Source organism: Lampris incognitus, chromosome 15, assembly GCF_029633865.1.
Source record: "Lampris incognitus isolate fLamInc1 chromosome 15, fLamInc1.hap2, whole genome shotgun sequence".
Taxonomy (NCBI): Eukaryota; Metazoa; Chordata; class Actinopteri; order Lampriformes; family Lampridae; genus Lampris; species Lampris incognitus.
In genome coordinates this window covers 29479112-29496941 of record NC_079225.1, presented here as the reverse complement: position 1 = coordinate 29496941, position 17830 = coordinate 29479112, and the positions used below count along the sequence as shown (strand labels likewise).

The following is a 17830-nucleotide window of genomic DNA, read 5'->3' as shown; positions in this document are numbered from 1 at the left end:
GTGTGTGCCCAACTATTTACCCCAGCACATATTTGTTCCCCTTTGGTCCAACTCAGTCATAGAAGGATAACCGGCCAATACGTCGTGCTTTCCCACACATTAGCATACGTGTTTATCAGCTTGATTGTAAATCGTTGATATAGGGTGATGGGTTGGGGGGGATCACAGCAAACACTAAGCGGTATAATCTGCTAATCTCTCGCTATGTTTATATGCGTGAGTCCTGAAAGTGTGGTCTGAATGGTCTTGGCACCAGCCGAGCCGAGGTTATCGTCCCCTCTGCTCCAGTGCATGCCAGGGGTCCGCCTTCCCTCCTCATTCTGGGACGTTTAGTCACAGTCCCATTCGACACAGAGAAAATGCATGTCAGTGTACTAACATTGAGTGTCTTGTTCTCATGCTCACTTTGAAAAACGTACATTTTGATGCAGTGTCCCTCTTACTGAGCTCGTCTTTAGTAAGCCAAGTCATGCACGGTCACGCCGTAACGCTAACTCATGACTGTGCTCCCCTTTTCCAATCAACAGACAGGTGCCTGGACTTATACTGTTCCCATACAGGCCTTGTTTGCTCAGCTCGCAGTTTGCGGTCTGCAAGTACAAAGAGGTGCCCTTACATTTATTACAGGATTTGGTTCTGTTTATACAGCCAGGGTGATTTAGAGGCTAATTAGGTATGTGTGTTCGGACGAATAGTGTCTATGGAGGAGATAACGAAGACGGATGACTCCTCCCTTGTCGCCCCTCTGCCTCTCCCTCCCTGACTCCTGTGTTTTGCTAACCTCTTGCAAGATTTCATGTAATGATGACCGATGAACGGGGCATATATGCCATCGCACTCTCTCATGTGCATGTGAATTTGTAGTCACAATCAGACACAAGTATGTCTGCACGCACGCACACGCACGCACACACACGCACACACACACACACACACACACACACACACACACACACACACACACACACACACACACACACACACACACACACACTTTATAACAGCCCAAGTGTTCAAACAATTGGTTTGCTGACATTTTCTGGAGACAAATCTCATCCACTTCTTTGCACAGATGTCAGGGAGTCCCCTTCCCGCTCAGGGTCCAGTAGTCAGAGGTCAGACAGACAGCTGCTGCTTCCTGTCTCTGGGAACCTCGTCGATGCTCGAGTCCCAGTCCCTATCAAGGGAGAGTGGGGTTTCCCTCAACCGAAGCAAAAGCCAGCGGTCCAGCTCAGTATGGTGCACCGTGGAGTGGACCTCCACCCCCTCAGATGTGGGTCAAGCCAGTGGATGCCTGATAGCAGCATTCTGGGAAAAAGGGTAATCTTCTTTCAGGTCAGTGGCCCAGGTCCGTCTACTATTCACGTGAAATGTCTCAATTACAGCACACTGAGTTGGTATTTCAAGGGTGGAGGGTGTGGAGACGGACGTCATTTTGGCAAAAGTCCGAAATAAAAGCAACCAGGCTTTTCTGGCCAAGATCACGCTGAAGTTGGACCCATGTTGTATGAAAGACTTTGCTAAAGAGCTCAGTCCTCAGGGGGAGAGGGTCTGACCCTTGTTTTTCAGGGTCTGTTGGGTTTACAGCTGCAGTTGCCGTAGGTGGCCTGTGACGTCTGTAACAGTACCAACCTACTCCATGGTCTGGGAAGACAGAACAAACACAGAGACGGAGAAAGAGAAAGTTATATAGCTCTCACCTACCACATGGGGGCAATCTATCTCTTACTGTCGTCTTCCTCCGAGTGTTTATGCAAGTAATGTATGGCTGTCATCGTAACTCAAACCCTTTTTTTTCCAGACTTTTTGCCAGCCTTTATGCCCAGGTGCATTGGGGTTAATGTCACCATTTCCCAAGCTCAGAGTAGCAAAGCAGGCCAAGGTCCTGTGACGACTATGACCCTCAGAGGTCAAACAGATGCCGTTCCAATCTGGGACACGCATCCAACATATACACACACACACACACACACACACACACACACACACACACACACACACACACACACATACACATGCATGCATGCACGCACACAGAGTGGCATAAGACTGTGTCTAAAGTACAGAACTGAATATGTTCCTTTGTTAACTGATTTTTTTTAATATATATATATATTAAGATCATGGGTACTCTGCTGACCCTCTTATCCAAAGTGACTTGAAATTGATGTGGAAGTATGTCAAGCTTACATACGTACAACACCAGTATTAGATGCAACCAAAAGTAAAGCGTTCAAAGCTAAGGGGTTATAGCACTCTGGAAATATTATGGTTTATTACTTTATGACCATTTTAGGGCTAGGTGGTAGTAAAATAAGACCAGAGCAGAGAGGTGAAAGGGATTAGGAAGGGCAGTCAGAGTGAGTACAGCAGAGATGACTCAGTGTGTGTGTGTGTGCGTGCGGTGGGAGCGTTGGCCGGCATGTGGAGATGCACCGTCACCTGGAAGCATGGGAATTCTGGTCCCCCACGGCTGCTTTACGCACCAAACACCAGGGTTTTGGTGCGTATTCTACTTCACTCCATACTAGCGGCATTTCTTTGGACACCGACGGTCACTAGTTTGTAACAGAGTTTGAGTGTTGAGTATGTAATACAATTTATTGATTTATTAATTTGGATAAATAAATAATTAAATGTAATACAAGACGTGGACAAGGCATTAATCCATGTTCCAGGAAAGGTCAAGGGGACACAAGGGGGTTGTCAGCTGTAACGTGGCACCAAAACGGATCACCGAGGTCTTGCAGATGTGCAAGATTCTTTGCAAAAGCTGAGAAAAGCCATGCTTTCACCATTAAAGGGATAGCTGCAATAATGGCCCATCCCATGGTATAATTCTAGTATGGAATTGTATAAATCCTCAAAAATATGGTTCAATGAGATTTTTTTGGCTACTTCTCTTTGGTCTGAAAGTCACAGTCAAGTAAAAGGAAGTTTATAATATGAGCCTGTGCTTTTGCCATTTAAGCTCCAACCCACTACACAGTGTGCCACTAGCAAAAAGAAGTTGTAAAGTTTCTCAAGACAATAAAAATGACAGAGACTATCTATGACTGTGGCAGTGAACAGGATTACCCACCATAAATGAAAGGTACAATTCCAGGCTGTTTAGTGGTATGGCATTGTGTTATGACAGGGAGAGTTATTAAATCTGCCCTGAGCTTTGTGCACTTTGGGTGTCTGCAATGCATCTACATAACATTCCTGACAGATCTTTAATTCAGAAGAAGAAAAAAAAGAGCTGCTTTCTGTCTTTCAAAGATAACACTGTTTGGATTGTCATAAAACAAGACTGAGAAAACAGGTCTGAATCAACTACACGATTCCAGGAATATTTATTTTGTATCGACTAAATTTAGGGGTTACAGCGCAAAACTGCAATGGGTGCACCATTTCTTACTTAAACAGCTTCTTTCCACTGCAAAGCAAAAACAATAAATAGACAAAGCATTTAACTTGTTGAAATCCTGTACGTGGGAGTTGCGTTTTAAACAGCGGGGCTGCACTTTCTACATCATTATAATGAAGCAGACCGCTTGTCGGGAGAATCTCATATTTTCTTCAAATTTCAAATGGATCACCTTGAGCGCTATAGCGTGCAAAGTGATAAAAATAACAGTATAACTCAACACAAAAATTATGACTGAATCAAATCCATATGTCTGCCCTTGAAGGCATTTTACAGTATGACAGATGCTCCTATCTACAGTGAGTTATATTGTATTAACAGACCGTGGGTTCAAATCAACAGGAACCATGACAAATAATGGACACACACAGTGGTTCTGTTATCTCTGGGTTCCTCGGTGAGCTCCCTGGCCACCCCGAGAACCAAAACCTTCATCTTAACGCCTCTCATCTCTCAAACCAGTGTAGAGATGGCATAATGTACTACGGGTTGTCTATGCTGAGGGCCAAAACATTTCACCTAATCCTAATTCAAATGTAATTTCATGTTCGTTTCAAGGACTCAGGATTATGGTGCCTCTAACAAATTAACAAAGACCCATTGAGCAAGAAATGAGGGACAAACAGGTTGAAATCAAAACGCTGTTCTCTCCTATACACTGAGGTTGGAATTTAGTAGGGAATGTAGATGAGGAAGACCATAAGGTGGTCCTGTGGTGGAACTGCCCCAAAACCCACATCTTGACTGGTCAGGTAAAAGAACAGTTTACCCTCCACTGACTTCAATCTCACACGGCCCATCAACCACCAGTCTAGGATCAGTACATATGAATGATGGTGGATGGCATCCCAACACAAACCCATGTTAAATGGGTTTGTTAAATGGGTTTGAGTTGGGACGTAACATCCAAGGTTACTGAGTTGTTGCATTGAGGAGAGGGACAGAAGTAGACTGTTTGTGAGGGTCTATTTCTCTGTGGAGAAGGCTCTCTTCATAAGAGGAGGAGGGGTTTTTCCTGCGTCATAGACCAATTCGGGGGGAGGAGAGCTCAGGTAGCACCAGTCGGGGATTCGCCCTGTCTGGTTGTAGTAATCCCGTGAAACCGAGCGGCTGCCCAGGATGTCCTGCAGTGCTCCAAAGATGGCACCTAGAAGTATGAAGAAGTATAAGTATAAATACAAGGCAGACGTTCTTCACAGTTTAAAGCTAGCCTAGGGCACACATGAAGGAATTTTTTTGTGGAATGAGACATCGCAGCTATTTTTGGCTCCTAAGTCACATTTTATGAAATAATTATAGTTGGGTAACTGGGCTCTGTGTCAACCATTTGTTGCATAGTACACAAACAATCGAGTTGGGCTTTTGAGTGGATGTTTGTGGCACAAAAGATTTTCTTTTCTCATTGTACTGATATATTGCAGACATAGACATAAAGTTTCAGACATCAAGTTTTGAAAGTGCGCTCATTAATTAAACTTAGAAATTGGCAAGATTCTTGTGGGAAAAAAATCAACACATTTAAGAGTAGAAATGTTCATCAAACATCTATTTGATTCTATCTGTCCTCATTCTTAACTTCCCTTCCAACCACATAATGCAATTACAAACTTAATGGAATTAAGAACAATAATGAAGGCTTTGTCCAAAAGAAATACCCGCAAATTCAATGTGCTTAATTCACCAATGCCCATTGCATACTAATCACACCAGATAGTTAATTCAAAAGACTTAGCTCAATCATGCAAAACAGGGTAAATTCAGCACACTAAATTTATTACAAGAGTCAAAACCTGTTATTTTTCTTTGTGGTAATTCTTATTCTCAGCACTCAGTGAGGCATGGTGACACGAGTGACCTAAACCACACCACTTCTTTCCTCATATGATCAACGAATACTTGCTGTTTTTTTATCAATATATATTTTTCATTAATTCAGCTCACTGAAAGAAGCCATTGTGTCCTGAAGATATAGCAAAATAAAAATATGAGAGAAGAGCCTTAATGACTCTACTATATGACCTCCGAGCCAGGCAGTGCAGTTGGGCTTGGCAGGTGGAGAGTGCAAGCGGAAGCTCTTGGTGGCCAAGATGTCGCAGTACTTGGGTTTCTCCACTAGGAGGCGTATCTCGGCCAGTAGTCGATGCAGAAAACCAGGCAGCATGGCTGTGCCACCAATCACCACCAGGTTCTCTGAGAGCACCTTACGTGTGTCGATGGGGCACTGGAGAATAGTCACATTGGTTTGCATGGAAAAGAAAAACACATCACATGAGATTATAAACATCGGTAGCACAAAAACACATATTACCTGAGGACATGTTTTTCATCAGTCCTAGTTATCTACGCCTCTTGGGGTGAGGTACGTTTGGAGGGCAGAAATGCTCAAATTATTGAAATGAATTGAAAAGACGGAGCAATGTTACTAAAAAAAAAAAAAAGGTGAAACACGCATGTGAAGAAAACTAAATCATCTCAATTCAAGTATCAACCTAGGAAATGTGCACCAGTTTGGATCTGACAAAAAAAAAAAAAACATATGTATTTATGATGGAATAAATGACGCTTAGTTGAAACAAACATGATCCTATTAATGCTGTGAAATCAGTTCTGCGGGAGAGTAAATTAGGCAGGAAACACCAGCCATCCTATAAAATGTATTTCTGGGTCAACAGCAGCAGTGCAGGCGAAGACATGAAACAGATTGTGATAAATGAGATTCCTTGGCTACGGAGCAGTGTCTTTTCCTAACAGACGGATCCCTGTTGATGCCTCTGGAGAGAAGGCTTATACGACAAGACCCTGAATAGTGAACTCGTGTTGTACTCCTTTGAGATCTGCAGGCTAGGACTGGGTTATATATTTCTGTTGCGGAGAAGAAGGGGTTCGGAGGCCTTGGGATGTCTGCTGCTATGCCTATTGAGATTAATTAGTTTGTCCTGGCCTAGCCTGATCCCTACTCAGAGAAGCACGCTACTCTCATCACACCAGAATGTGCCACAGTAGTGTTGCCATAGTAACATAGTTGTACAAGTCTATTATCCCCACTGCTGTCACAGCCGAGTAAAACTAACATTGGAGGCTGCATTCCTCCTGCTGTGATGATGAGAGATCTTTATCTGAGAAGGGTTACTTGTAACCACACTCGGAGTCTTCTTATTTATCCTCCAATGTTTGTCTTATTCAAAAGACATGCCTTTTCATCCTGGATTGAAATGCAGATTACCTTAAAGGCCCATTCTGGTGAGAAATATGACTTTCCGGCTATGTGGGCGGTTGGGGGTGAATATTAGTGCGATTAAAAAACTCAAATTTAGATTTTTTGATATTTAAAGAGTCAAAACAGCCGAAAGAAAAAATGCCATGCATAAAATAAACGATGATTCACTGCAATTTAATGGCTGAGCTTTAAGCCTCGGGTCATCATTGCAGCATTTTAACTACTAAAAAAACAGAGCCCACCAAACAGGGTTAGATCGATGTTGTCTTCAAAATGGGTAAACATTTTTGAGAATTTTTTCTTTTTACATTACATTTTGACATAAATCATTGGTTTAATTTGTTTTGTTTCAACTGTAACAGTTTTTGCCCACCTTGTACCCTTCCTTGCTCTCAAACTTTCCAATACTTTGCCACTTGCTAGTTTCTGGAATACTAGTTGTAGGAACAAATTGTTTATGTTATACAAATAGTGAATGCTAGCAAGCTCGCTGAATTCACCTAGCTCAGACATGGCTGATGTCAGGTGCTTTGTGACACCTGGGTTTCAAGCCACCTCAAAAGTGAGTTTACATAAAATATACAGCATGTGTGGGTATTGTTCACTGGAAAACAACGGGACTTTTCTGAGCAATAAGGCTACTGTATCCCTTTGCAGTGCCCATTTACAGAGGAACTACATTCTGAGTTTGTCGCAATTAGTAGACAAGATTTGCCAAGAATGAGAAGTTGAGATACGATTGCTTCACTACAATGATGACAATCAGTAAGGTGCCAATACTTTATTCACAAGGAAATTAGCTCTGTTTCTTGCAAAGCTCAGCCTATACTGTGTTTGTCTGTGTCCCAAGTATTAGCACAGGCCACTGACATCTTGTCAGTTCTATAGCTTCTTTGCCAAGGCTTGCTAGCCTATATATGCTACGGCTTTGCTATTCTCTTCTTTCACTTAGGCCGCAACAGTAGAATTCCACCATGAGTCTGAATTATCAAGTTCATATTAGCCCCCAATAATAGGACTGCGTATTAGGATCCATGCTATATGGTATTTGTAAGATGTACTGCGTTTGCAATTTAAAAGTGTTTCCCTCCAGTGTTTGACTTGTCAACTCGCCAAAAAAAGGTCCGTTATGAAACAAGACAAGGTCAAAACGTAGTATATAGTTGGACTGTGTATGGTCAATGTTCGAAATTGTGGCCAATTTGTTACAAGGATAGCCAGTGGTAGAGTCTATAATGTGAATTCCTGGATATTAAAAGTTCCTCTGCAATTTTCTGTAGCAGTGTCAATAATGTCTTGTTAACTATGGTTGAGTAAAAAAAATAAAAAGAAAAAAGGTTGTGAATATAGTTGCAAGAACAATACTTTCCACTCATGTCTTGGGAAGTTTGATTTGAAAGAGAAGATTTAATTGTAAGTATCTACCTATTCTAATTATCTGTTAACTCCCCCTCCTCTTTCATCCGTTTCTATCTGTGGATGTCTCTCGTTTCTCTAAGACTCACTCTGTATTGACAGGCAATCCATTCATCACTGCCCCATCTCAAGGTCAGTTTCACAAAAGATGTTGCGCTAATATTATTACAGCGCAAACACACCCATAAAGTTTTGCAACAGAGTACATTTGCCCTTGTTTTGTGTTTGATTGCAATTATCCATGTGACAAAGCATAAATGGTGGCTTTGCCCTAAGAACACAGTAGGCAGGTTCAATGTCATCAAGTATAGCATGAATTGTTAGACCTGTGAACCTGTATCTGTGAATGATTTCAGTTTCAGTTAAATCAAAAAGTGATATTCTCCTGAAAAATATTTGCTCCTGAGCACACCTTCGCCTGGCCACAATCACTGCTGCCATGATCGCTGGAAAGTCTGGGCGTGGCACCCTTTATAAATGCACTTCAGTTAACACCAACTCTCTGAAGACGCCAATAATTTTCACTCTGTGTGTAGCTATTAGCGCTGGTGTTTGTGAATTGGATTTTTTTTCCAGTAAGGCTCATTTGCACAGGGAGGGGCTAATTTTGTGCCAAATGTATGTATATTACCTCATTTAAATACGTGCAAACAGCACCATAGCACTGAGATGCTATTTACTTGGCGGAGCAGTTAGGGATGCATTTCACAATTTGTGGGCGCTTTGAGAATTACACGGTTTCTTTTTGTCTTATTTGTGCTGGCTTAGCGGCCGCAAAAGCTGTGCAATCCTTTTGTGAATTTGGCGGTGAGTGTTTTTTCAGAGTGGTTGTTATTTGGGGTGCTTTAACTGTGCGCTCGGCCGACAATCTGTGTAACTTCAGTGACGTTGTTGGTCACATGATCCAGCAGCCCATTCGTGTAATTTGATCACTCAGTCAGTCACTCTAAACATGATCACTCAGTCAGTTACTCTAATGTGGTAAGTCAGTCAGTCAGTCAGTCAGTCAGTCAGTCAGTCAGTCAGGTACATTTGTGTTTGTAGGGCTGGCCTGCCTGCAAGTCCAGCCAAAAGATGTATATGCCCACACTTCTTGAGAGTGAGGTCGGATATGTTGAAATCATTGGTGCATTAAATCTATTAACTTTGTAGAAACATCGCAAAAACATTGATTTATTGTACATTCGAGGTGTTGTATGAATTAAAAGTTACTGGAATCAGTCTTTAAACATATACTCTATTTGAAGAAAGTATTTGAAAATCTGTTCTGCTTGTTCTAGCATGAATATCTTGGCACTTCCACACACCAAACCACACAAAGAAATTTTCCAGTTTTCACCTACCTGGACCAGAGCATCAAGTACTAGAGAGGCAACACTCTTCTCTTCATTGTCCTGTTCAAAAAGCATCTCTATAACAGAGTCCCTGCAAAACATGGAGGACAGCATCTACTGAGCAGAAGTCAAGTCAAGTCAATGTTATTTGTATAGTCCATTATCACAAATTAAAAATTTGCCTCAGTGGACAGAAGAAACAATGACCCGCTGTACTCCCATTACATTAGCTGAACCACTACCAACCAGTGAGGAAATAAACACAGCATTCGTTTCACTATCTCTGCTCCCACAGACGGACAGCCAATCCAGGTACACAGAAAGATTTGAAGGGCATTGCAAATGACAAATGGACAGCTGACTCTGAATGGACTTGTATAGGCAATAGAAATTTAATGATAAAGGACAAGAACACATGCAAATATCAATTTCTACTTCTCTTTCTGTAAAGAGAACTATACCTGTAGGCATGTTCACTTTAAATTCCCTGTATCTACCCATTTCTCACTGTGGGAAAATAAAGTCCCCTGAGATGGTGACAGTGAATTAGAGCCATGTAAATAAATTTGACTTCACACAAGTATCCTTGAAAGATAAGAGGATGAGAGGAGATTAGCTTAACTACCTGATTGATCCCTTGATATGCAATATTTTCTCCCCATCCAACGGGTAATCAACATCAGGGGGTGCGGCAGGGCGCTGCAAATACATTGAACATGGTAAATGGACTGCATTTATATAGTCTACCGACCACTCAAAGCACTTTACAATGTATGCCTCACATTCACCCATTCACACACACAGTCATACACTGATGGAGGAAAGGATGAGCAATCCTAGTTAAATAGTACAGAAATTACTTTTTTTTTAAGATTTTTTTTTTTGGCATTTTCCGGCTTTATTTGATAGCCATAGTAGAGATATGGGAAAGGCAGGGGAGAGAGAGGGGATGACATGCAGCAAAGGGCCCAGGCTGGATTCGAACCCAGGCCACTGTGGTAAGGACTCAGCCTTATGTGGTAAGCACTTTACCAGGTGAGCCACCGGGACACCCCAGAAGTGACTTCTGAGGAAAACTGAGAAGGCTAAAAAACTCAACTTGCAAAACTTGTGTTTTTTTTTAATAAATTTATTTCTGATTTTTCCTTTTTTTTCCCTCCCTATTTAGTGGCCAATCGATCCCTATTTTTTTAGTTCAAACACCCACCCTCGTACTGCATGCATTCGCCAACTGCATCTCTCCTGCCAGCAGTCTAGAAGGAGACGCCACCCCACTTTCGTGACAAGACGAATCCAGGCCGAACCACTGCTTTTTCCGACACACACAGAGACGCATTCATGTGACGAACACAAGCCGACTCCGCCCCCCTCCCGAAGACAGCGTCGCCAATTATTGCTGCTTCATCGAGTCCGGCCATAGTCGGATCTGACAAGACCGGGGCACGAATCCCGGTCCCCAGTGGGCAACTGCATCGACACAAAGCCGATGCTCAGACCGCTACACCACCGCGGACTCGCAAATACTTGTGTTTAATGTAAAGATGATGAGGTGACCAGCCCCATGCCAAGAGGTCTTACTACCTTGTTTGTAATGACCCGAGTTCACTTACTTCTGCGGTCCCATCCATGTCAAATTTAGCTTCTTGGATCTTAAGGCCTCGCTGCAGGTCACTGACAAAGCATGTTCTGACTGTGGGAAGTTCAACATAACAGACAGTTACAGTAGCACTTCATGACAGCAACAAAATCTTTGTAAACTTGTATTTTGCAACAAGGTGGGATTTTTTAAATTTTTTTTAGAAGTGCTGCTTTGGGCAGTAATGAGTGAGCCATAATCCTCATGGGAGCAAACTGAGAGGAGCAGGAATTAAATCTTAAAACAACTCTTTCCAACCTACCCTTGATGTCCTCCACAATCTCCTCTGGGATAGTTCCTGAGGAAAAAAATGCAAAAGACAAAAACTTTTTTTTTTTGTATGCTTACACACACAGCAAACATAATCCCTCCACTTCACCTCACTGCGACTGCACTAAACAACCTTGAGGTTGAATGACAATTTCTGGAAGGAAACAATTCATGGGTTGAGGTCAGATCAATGGCCAAAAGGACCGGTAGGCCAGCTTGGTCAAAAACAAAACCATGGGCGTCTGGGTAGCGTAGCAGTCTATTCCGTTGCCTACCAACACGGGATCGCCGGGTCCCTACAGACGCAATTGGCCGTGTCTGCGGGTGGGCAGTCTGATGTGGGTATTTGTCCTGGTCGCTGCACTAGCGCCTCCTCTGGTCGGTCGGGGCATCCCCCGGATCGGCAGAGAGGGGGTGGAGCAGCGACCGGGAAGAGCGGGGTAATTGGCCAGATACAATTGGGGAGAAAAAGGGGGAAATTGAAAGCAAAGAAAAAAACAAAAACAAAACAAAACCATGAGCTAGTTCCATAATTTCCCTCAATTAACTTCTATATTGTTTGTTTGGTCATTACTGTCTAGGTCAGGATAACCTATACATCTTGTATATAATAAGACAGATATGGGACGCTCAAAGAATGCAGATCCATCTTAAATTTCATTATTAACTTAGGCACAACACTTGTGTCAACAGTGCAGAGAATTCAATTTTAAGGTGCCTTCTGCAAAGATGGAATTCAGCATTACTGTGAAGTGAGTCTGTCTGGCATTTGCCTTAATTATTGATGTACATATCAAGCTTGCCTCGCTCTGGCTCAGCTGGAGACCTGACTTGTCAACAGTGAACTATACTAACCTCCATCAAGAAAAAGTATGACGGGAGAGCAAAGCTAAAATAGCTTGCATGTGTATGTATTATTCAGAGACATGCTTCAATGTCACGCAGAAACAATCTGTTATGATTCATAGACGCTGCTTAGGCTGAGAAAGTAATCATACACCAAGTATTCAAAATATTGGGGGGTGCCCTCTTAATATTGTGTTGCATCTCATTTTGCCTCAAGACAGCCTTCATTTATTAAGGCATGGATTCAAAGAGGTGTTAATGTGTTCCACAAGAATGCTGGCCCACGGTGATCCCATTGCTGAGTTGACTGGTAGCGGGTCTCGACAGCAAATAACTTGTTCCATCTCATTCCACCATAGTTTAAAATCAAGCTGAAAAATGCTGAATGGGTAGGTTTTAAGCTTAATAGTCATGTTTTTGGTAACATTCCTGAACCATTCCGGTGGTGCAGCGGACCAATGTGATAGTATCCTTACACAGTAGCACCCCAATGCTGAGTTTAATAATTTGAGCCCCATTGTTACCTCCATCTTGTTCTGGCATTGCAGGGAATAGAAATTTTCCTGGGTGGGGAGCAGGTAGGTGTAATGTGTCCTGCCATTGCAATCAGCATCTCCTACAGGTAATGTTTGTCCACCTTGGACTTTTTGCATTGTGAAACAGGGTAGCGGTCACAATGATCTTTAGAGCATTATACAGTTAACCTTGAAACATGATTATAAACCTTAAACATTAAAAAAAGCACAAGTTATGTGCTGATGAGCACCCACTTACAAGTATTACCAACTTACTTGTGCACAACATCTTAAACTTACCAATGACAGCAGGTACAGTCTGTCCGGTGCTTGAGTCTGTGTCCACTGTGCACTGCTCCACAAGAAGCCCATCCAGTTCTCTACAAATACCACACATCCATAGTTATGGGACAGAAATCAAGTACCTTTAAATATAATAACAAGGTTTTTGTTTAACGGGTAAGTGCAAAGAAATAGAGTGAAATAAGAGTACTGCTCCCATCAAAGATTTGGAGGAAGAAAAGAAAAAGTCAAATAGCTTCTTACTTATGGATGGCTTTCCCGCCCAGAGGCAAAGCTTCCCATGCTGGCAGGATGGGGGTACACTCATAGACCTGGTTTCATAGTTAAGGAGGCAAGCCTAACATTGGGATACAGAGGTGTAACAGTAGATAATGAAAGACCAAATAACCATATCGACCTTCTCTCTTACATTTATGAGTATGTAAATATAAACACAAACATACACACAAAAAAACAAAAAACAGAATGACTTGAAGCATTGACTGCATTTGAAGGTCGTGTGTGAGCATCGCCTAAAATCACCTTAACTTTTAAATCACTCAGTTGCACAGAATTAAACCAACAACTTGCAAACCCAAAACAAAAAAGAAGCAATTTCCTTTGTTTAAATGGAGAATTAAAGTGGATGCAATTATATGAAAATACCACCCTTCATTCATGTTCATATTTTGTTTTGACATAGCTAACTACAGAGTGATAGAAGCCTAATGAATTTTTCTTTACCTATTCAACATCTAACAACTACAGACAGGCAAACAAAATTTTTGTAACTGATAGAACTGATACAATTTCTTGATTCTACTGGTTGTTTTTATTTTTTTAAATGGGTGGATGGTTGAATTTTTCTGCAGTGCCACCAACATTCTAGGACTCTGATGAAGATGGTCATTTATGAGTGAGAAGCATAAATACTTCAGGTTTATGGACAACATATGTGTCTTCAGAACAAACTTGCACTTGTCCATTTGCAAAAGTTATGAGTCAGCCATTGTGCCTTAAATTTAAGAACCCATACTCTATTTTGATGGGAAAAGGATACAGGTAGCACCAGTGTCTCTGTATACCCACAATCCATCACCAGGGCAGAGTTGATACCGAGGGTCATGATGGACATAAGGTGGCTGGGTGCAAACAGTAGAGAGGGCACCTTGGGGAAAACAACAACACAGTAGTGAAACCTTAAATATCTACTCAATGGAATAGTTCACAGATAAATTACATTCTGACTGTTAATATCAAAACAGGTTTTGACAGCCCAGTTGACCATTTGCCAAATTATGACTGACACAAACATTCATCGCTTAATAATATTCTCTACTTCCTTCGACATTTGACACCCCATTAAGAGCAATGGAGAGAGCAGCTTTGATTTCACAGTGTGGCAGTCAACAATCTTGGTGTTACGTTTGACCCCAGCCTTTCCTTTGATAAGCACATTAAAGAAATCACCAAGATGGCCTATTTTCACATATGTAACACAGCTAAAATTGGGTCTTTCCCATCCACGTCTGATGCATTTGTTTCATCCAGATTTGATTACTGTAATGTTCTGTTTTCAGGTCTGCCACATGCAAGAATTAAAAGTCTTCAGATGGTTCAAAATGCTGCAGCTAGAATCCTAACTAAAGCTAAAAAATTTGACCAAATTACACCAATTCTTGCCTCCCTTCATTGGCTTTCTATCCATGTTAGATCAGACTTCAAGGTGCTTTTGCTGACTTATAAAATCCTAAATGGGCTTGCCTCATCTTCCCCGCCTGATCTCCTTAAACCGTATATTCCATCTCGAACTCTCCGATCTCAGAATACAGGGCTCCTGTGTGTACCCAATGTTAAAAAGAAGTCAGCAGATGGCAGGGCCTTTTCTTATCAGGCCCCGTTCTTGTGGAATAACCTGCCTGCTGCCATCAGACCATCAGAGTCTGCTGAGTCCTTTCAATACAAACTTAAAACTAACATTTTTGCCTTAACCTACAATTAGTTGCCTTTAAATTGAGTGTTTCATGACCTGTACTGCATGGCGGGTCGGTTTCTGTCTCAATGAATTTACCAAGCACTGTTCTGCCAATGAGATTATAGAGTATAGATTATTGACTATTGGAACTGGCAAATCAAGTCAAGTCAATTTTTTTTTTGTATAGCCCTATATCACAAATGATAAATTTGTCTCAGGGGGCATTACAGCAGCACAACATCCTGTCCTTAGACCCTCGCATCTTCCTCTTCTCTCACATCTTTTCTCTCTCTCTGGATGATGTCTTCTTTCTCTTCTCCCATGTATGCGAATGGTGTGATGTGAGTCTCCCCCATGTGCACAGGTAGTCTGTCCGCCTCCGCGGCCTCCACTGGGATGGTGGTTACCACCTGGATGCTGCTTGGCATCCTCCTCATCACATTCTTTATATATAAATTCATATAATTTTGTTATTCTGTTTCAATGTAATATCCTTCTTTTTGTTATTGTTTCAATGTTGTATCCTTCGCTTTCTCTGATGTGTGACTAATTTCTTTTCTTGTCTCTTCTTCCGTGTATGTGAATGGTGTGATGTGAGTCTCCCCTCTGTGCATGTGTAGTTTGTCTTCTTACCATGGCTGTTCCAGTGGCATCTTGAGACTGCTTGGTGTTCTTCTCATCATATTCTTCATATATTCTATAATTCTGTTATTCTCTTTCAATATTGTATTCTATAAATTGTGTTTTATTCTGTACACACAACACCCATTGCACGTCTGTCCATCTTGGGAGAGAGAGCCCTCCTCTGTTGCTGTTCCTGAGGTTTCTTCCTATTTTCTCTCCCTGTTAAAGGTTTTTTTTTAGGGAGCTGGTCCTTATCTGATGCAAGGGTCTAAGGACAGGATTTTGTATTGCTGTAAAGCCCTCTGAGGCAAATTTGTAATTTTGTGATATTGGGCTATACAAATAAAATGGACTTGACTTTGATGCAACATACGATAGATAATGCCAGATTAGTAAAAAGAAAAACTAAGAGAAAGGGAAATGGTGAAAAAAATATTGGGGAAACTGTAAAGTTGATGTACTACAAGATAAAACTGGAGTTAAATAGTTTCCAACAATTATTTACTTACACAAAAATATTAGCGACACCTGTTCTACATATGCGTAGCTTCAGTACCTCAAACTGTTTGAAGAAGACCTTGGTGAGGGTCTCTCTGAAGTGGGATGGGCAGAGGATGGACTCGATGAGGACCACCCTTCTGTCGCGAGGGTTCACCAACAGGTGCCTAAATCGAAACAGACGGTTAGGAAGACAATTGGTTTGATCAGGCTGAATGCGTTTTTATTTGCAAGGACTATGCACATCATATCAATCTCTGGCAAAATCATTTCAAGCTTTGTCAACAGAGTTATTATAACAAGCCTTGAAAAATCATTTTGCAATCCAAATTTACTTTATTGCAAATACTGAGAGGTAAAAGCAAACACAAATTAAAAGAGTATTTCAAGTGTCATAGCAGGCATTTGTTATTCATTTTTGACTGTTAGGTTATTTTTAGGATTTAAAGTTTTTGAAAATAGCTTGCCCATTTAAGTCTAACGGGATATATTAGTTTTTCCAATTTTGCTGATTTACCCTGAGTATTACAACATCATGGCCATGTGATTCCTTGCATCATCTCACCTGAAGTACAGCGTATGGATAAACTCTTTGAGGTTGACATATAACTCTTCTGTGTTGATGTTGTACTGAACCACTTTGATCGCCTAGAATGAAGACATACAAGATTAAGATCAAATCAACATTTTCTAAAAGAACGCTCCAATGAACACACATTTACAAGGGAGTTAACAATCACTGTGTGTCAATCACCTGTTGCTGTCCGGGCTTCCGAATCTCGCTCGGAATGATGAACCTGGGCCCCGTTTCCCCTGCAAAGCCACATCTGCAACACAAGGCAGCTGTCAGCATCATGCAGGACGTTTCGGTTGGGTTACCCACAAATAGTAAATGTTAAAAGATGGGAGGTGAATCCAAGATAATTTTTCAATCTTATTAAAGAGTTAAGAATACATTTGGTGAGCAGTCTTACGTGCCAGTGCCAGAGAGACGTACTGTAACATTATAACTTATTCAGAAAAAAAACACAAAACATTTTGCATATCATACATATATACATATCAACATAAACTATTGATGGGCATCTGGATCAAACACAAGGAATGATATCTGTCGTCAATAAAGCCAGTATTCACAAGTGGCCAGACAAAAAACAAACAAACAGAAAACCACATGATTTTCATGTGAATTGCTTCAGGGAGATCTCTGTCGAAACGCTTCAGCAGCTACAGCACTTTCTTCAGCAGTTCCAACAATTAACTGTTCGCTGTATTTGCAAGGCTTGCTTTTAACATTATTGTTTAGCTAGTCTGAAATTAGCCCGACCCACGAATAGACGGTGATTAGTTGGCTCACAGTTGCATGATCTCAGATAAAGTGGCTTAAAAATAGATGTCAGCTAGTATTAACGGCCTAGCTAACTATAGGCAACGCTGATTACTGTTAGGCTAACAACAGTAGCTATAGATGGGTTAGTTAAGGGCTTCATAAAAGGTGATTAACATGCATTAGACCCCAGCTTGCACAAAAAAACGGGGAGAACATCCCAAGAATCCCACACCACGGCTAATAACCTACTTATGTTAGCATGATGTTAGCAATGATAGCTAACATTCTCTATACTCACTTTGTGTAAGCTGCTCCTAAATCAATGACGACTGCAGTCTTCTCTCCTCCACTTCCCAACCCTTCAAATAAGGGCATTTTATTATTTTTTTGTGCTGGAAAGCAGAAGAAATATTGCTACTTAGCCCCAAAATAATTGCATCAAAAAAAATTGTTGTCTTCCTCCCTCCTGGGTTGG

General features: G+C 41.5%; 1 protein-coding gene across 1 annotated transcript; it reads right to left on the bottom strand.

The window, feature by feature from the left end:
• Nucleotides 1-3323: 3323 nt before the first annotated feature.
• actr10 (actin related protein 10) lies at nucleotides 3324-17830 on the bottom strand. Its single transcript, XM_056294702.1, has 13 exons — nucleotides 17654-17830; nucleotides 16780-16852; nucleotides 16591-16673; nucleotides 16084-16192; nucleotides 13989-14096; nucleotides 13193-13260; nucleotides 12947-13026; nucleotides 11278-11313; nucleotides 10990-11069; nucleotides 10005-10078; nucleotides 9389-9470; nucleotides 5432-5633; nucleotides 3324-4559 (listed from the first exon to the last, which is right to left on the bottom strand). Exons 1-13 carry the CDS (start codon nucleotides 17728-17730, stop codon nucleotides 4378-4380), a joined length of 1254 nt encoding a protein of 417 aa, XP_056150677.1. The 5' UTR covers nucleotides 17731-17830; the 3' UTR covers nucleotides 3324-4377.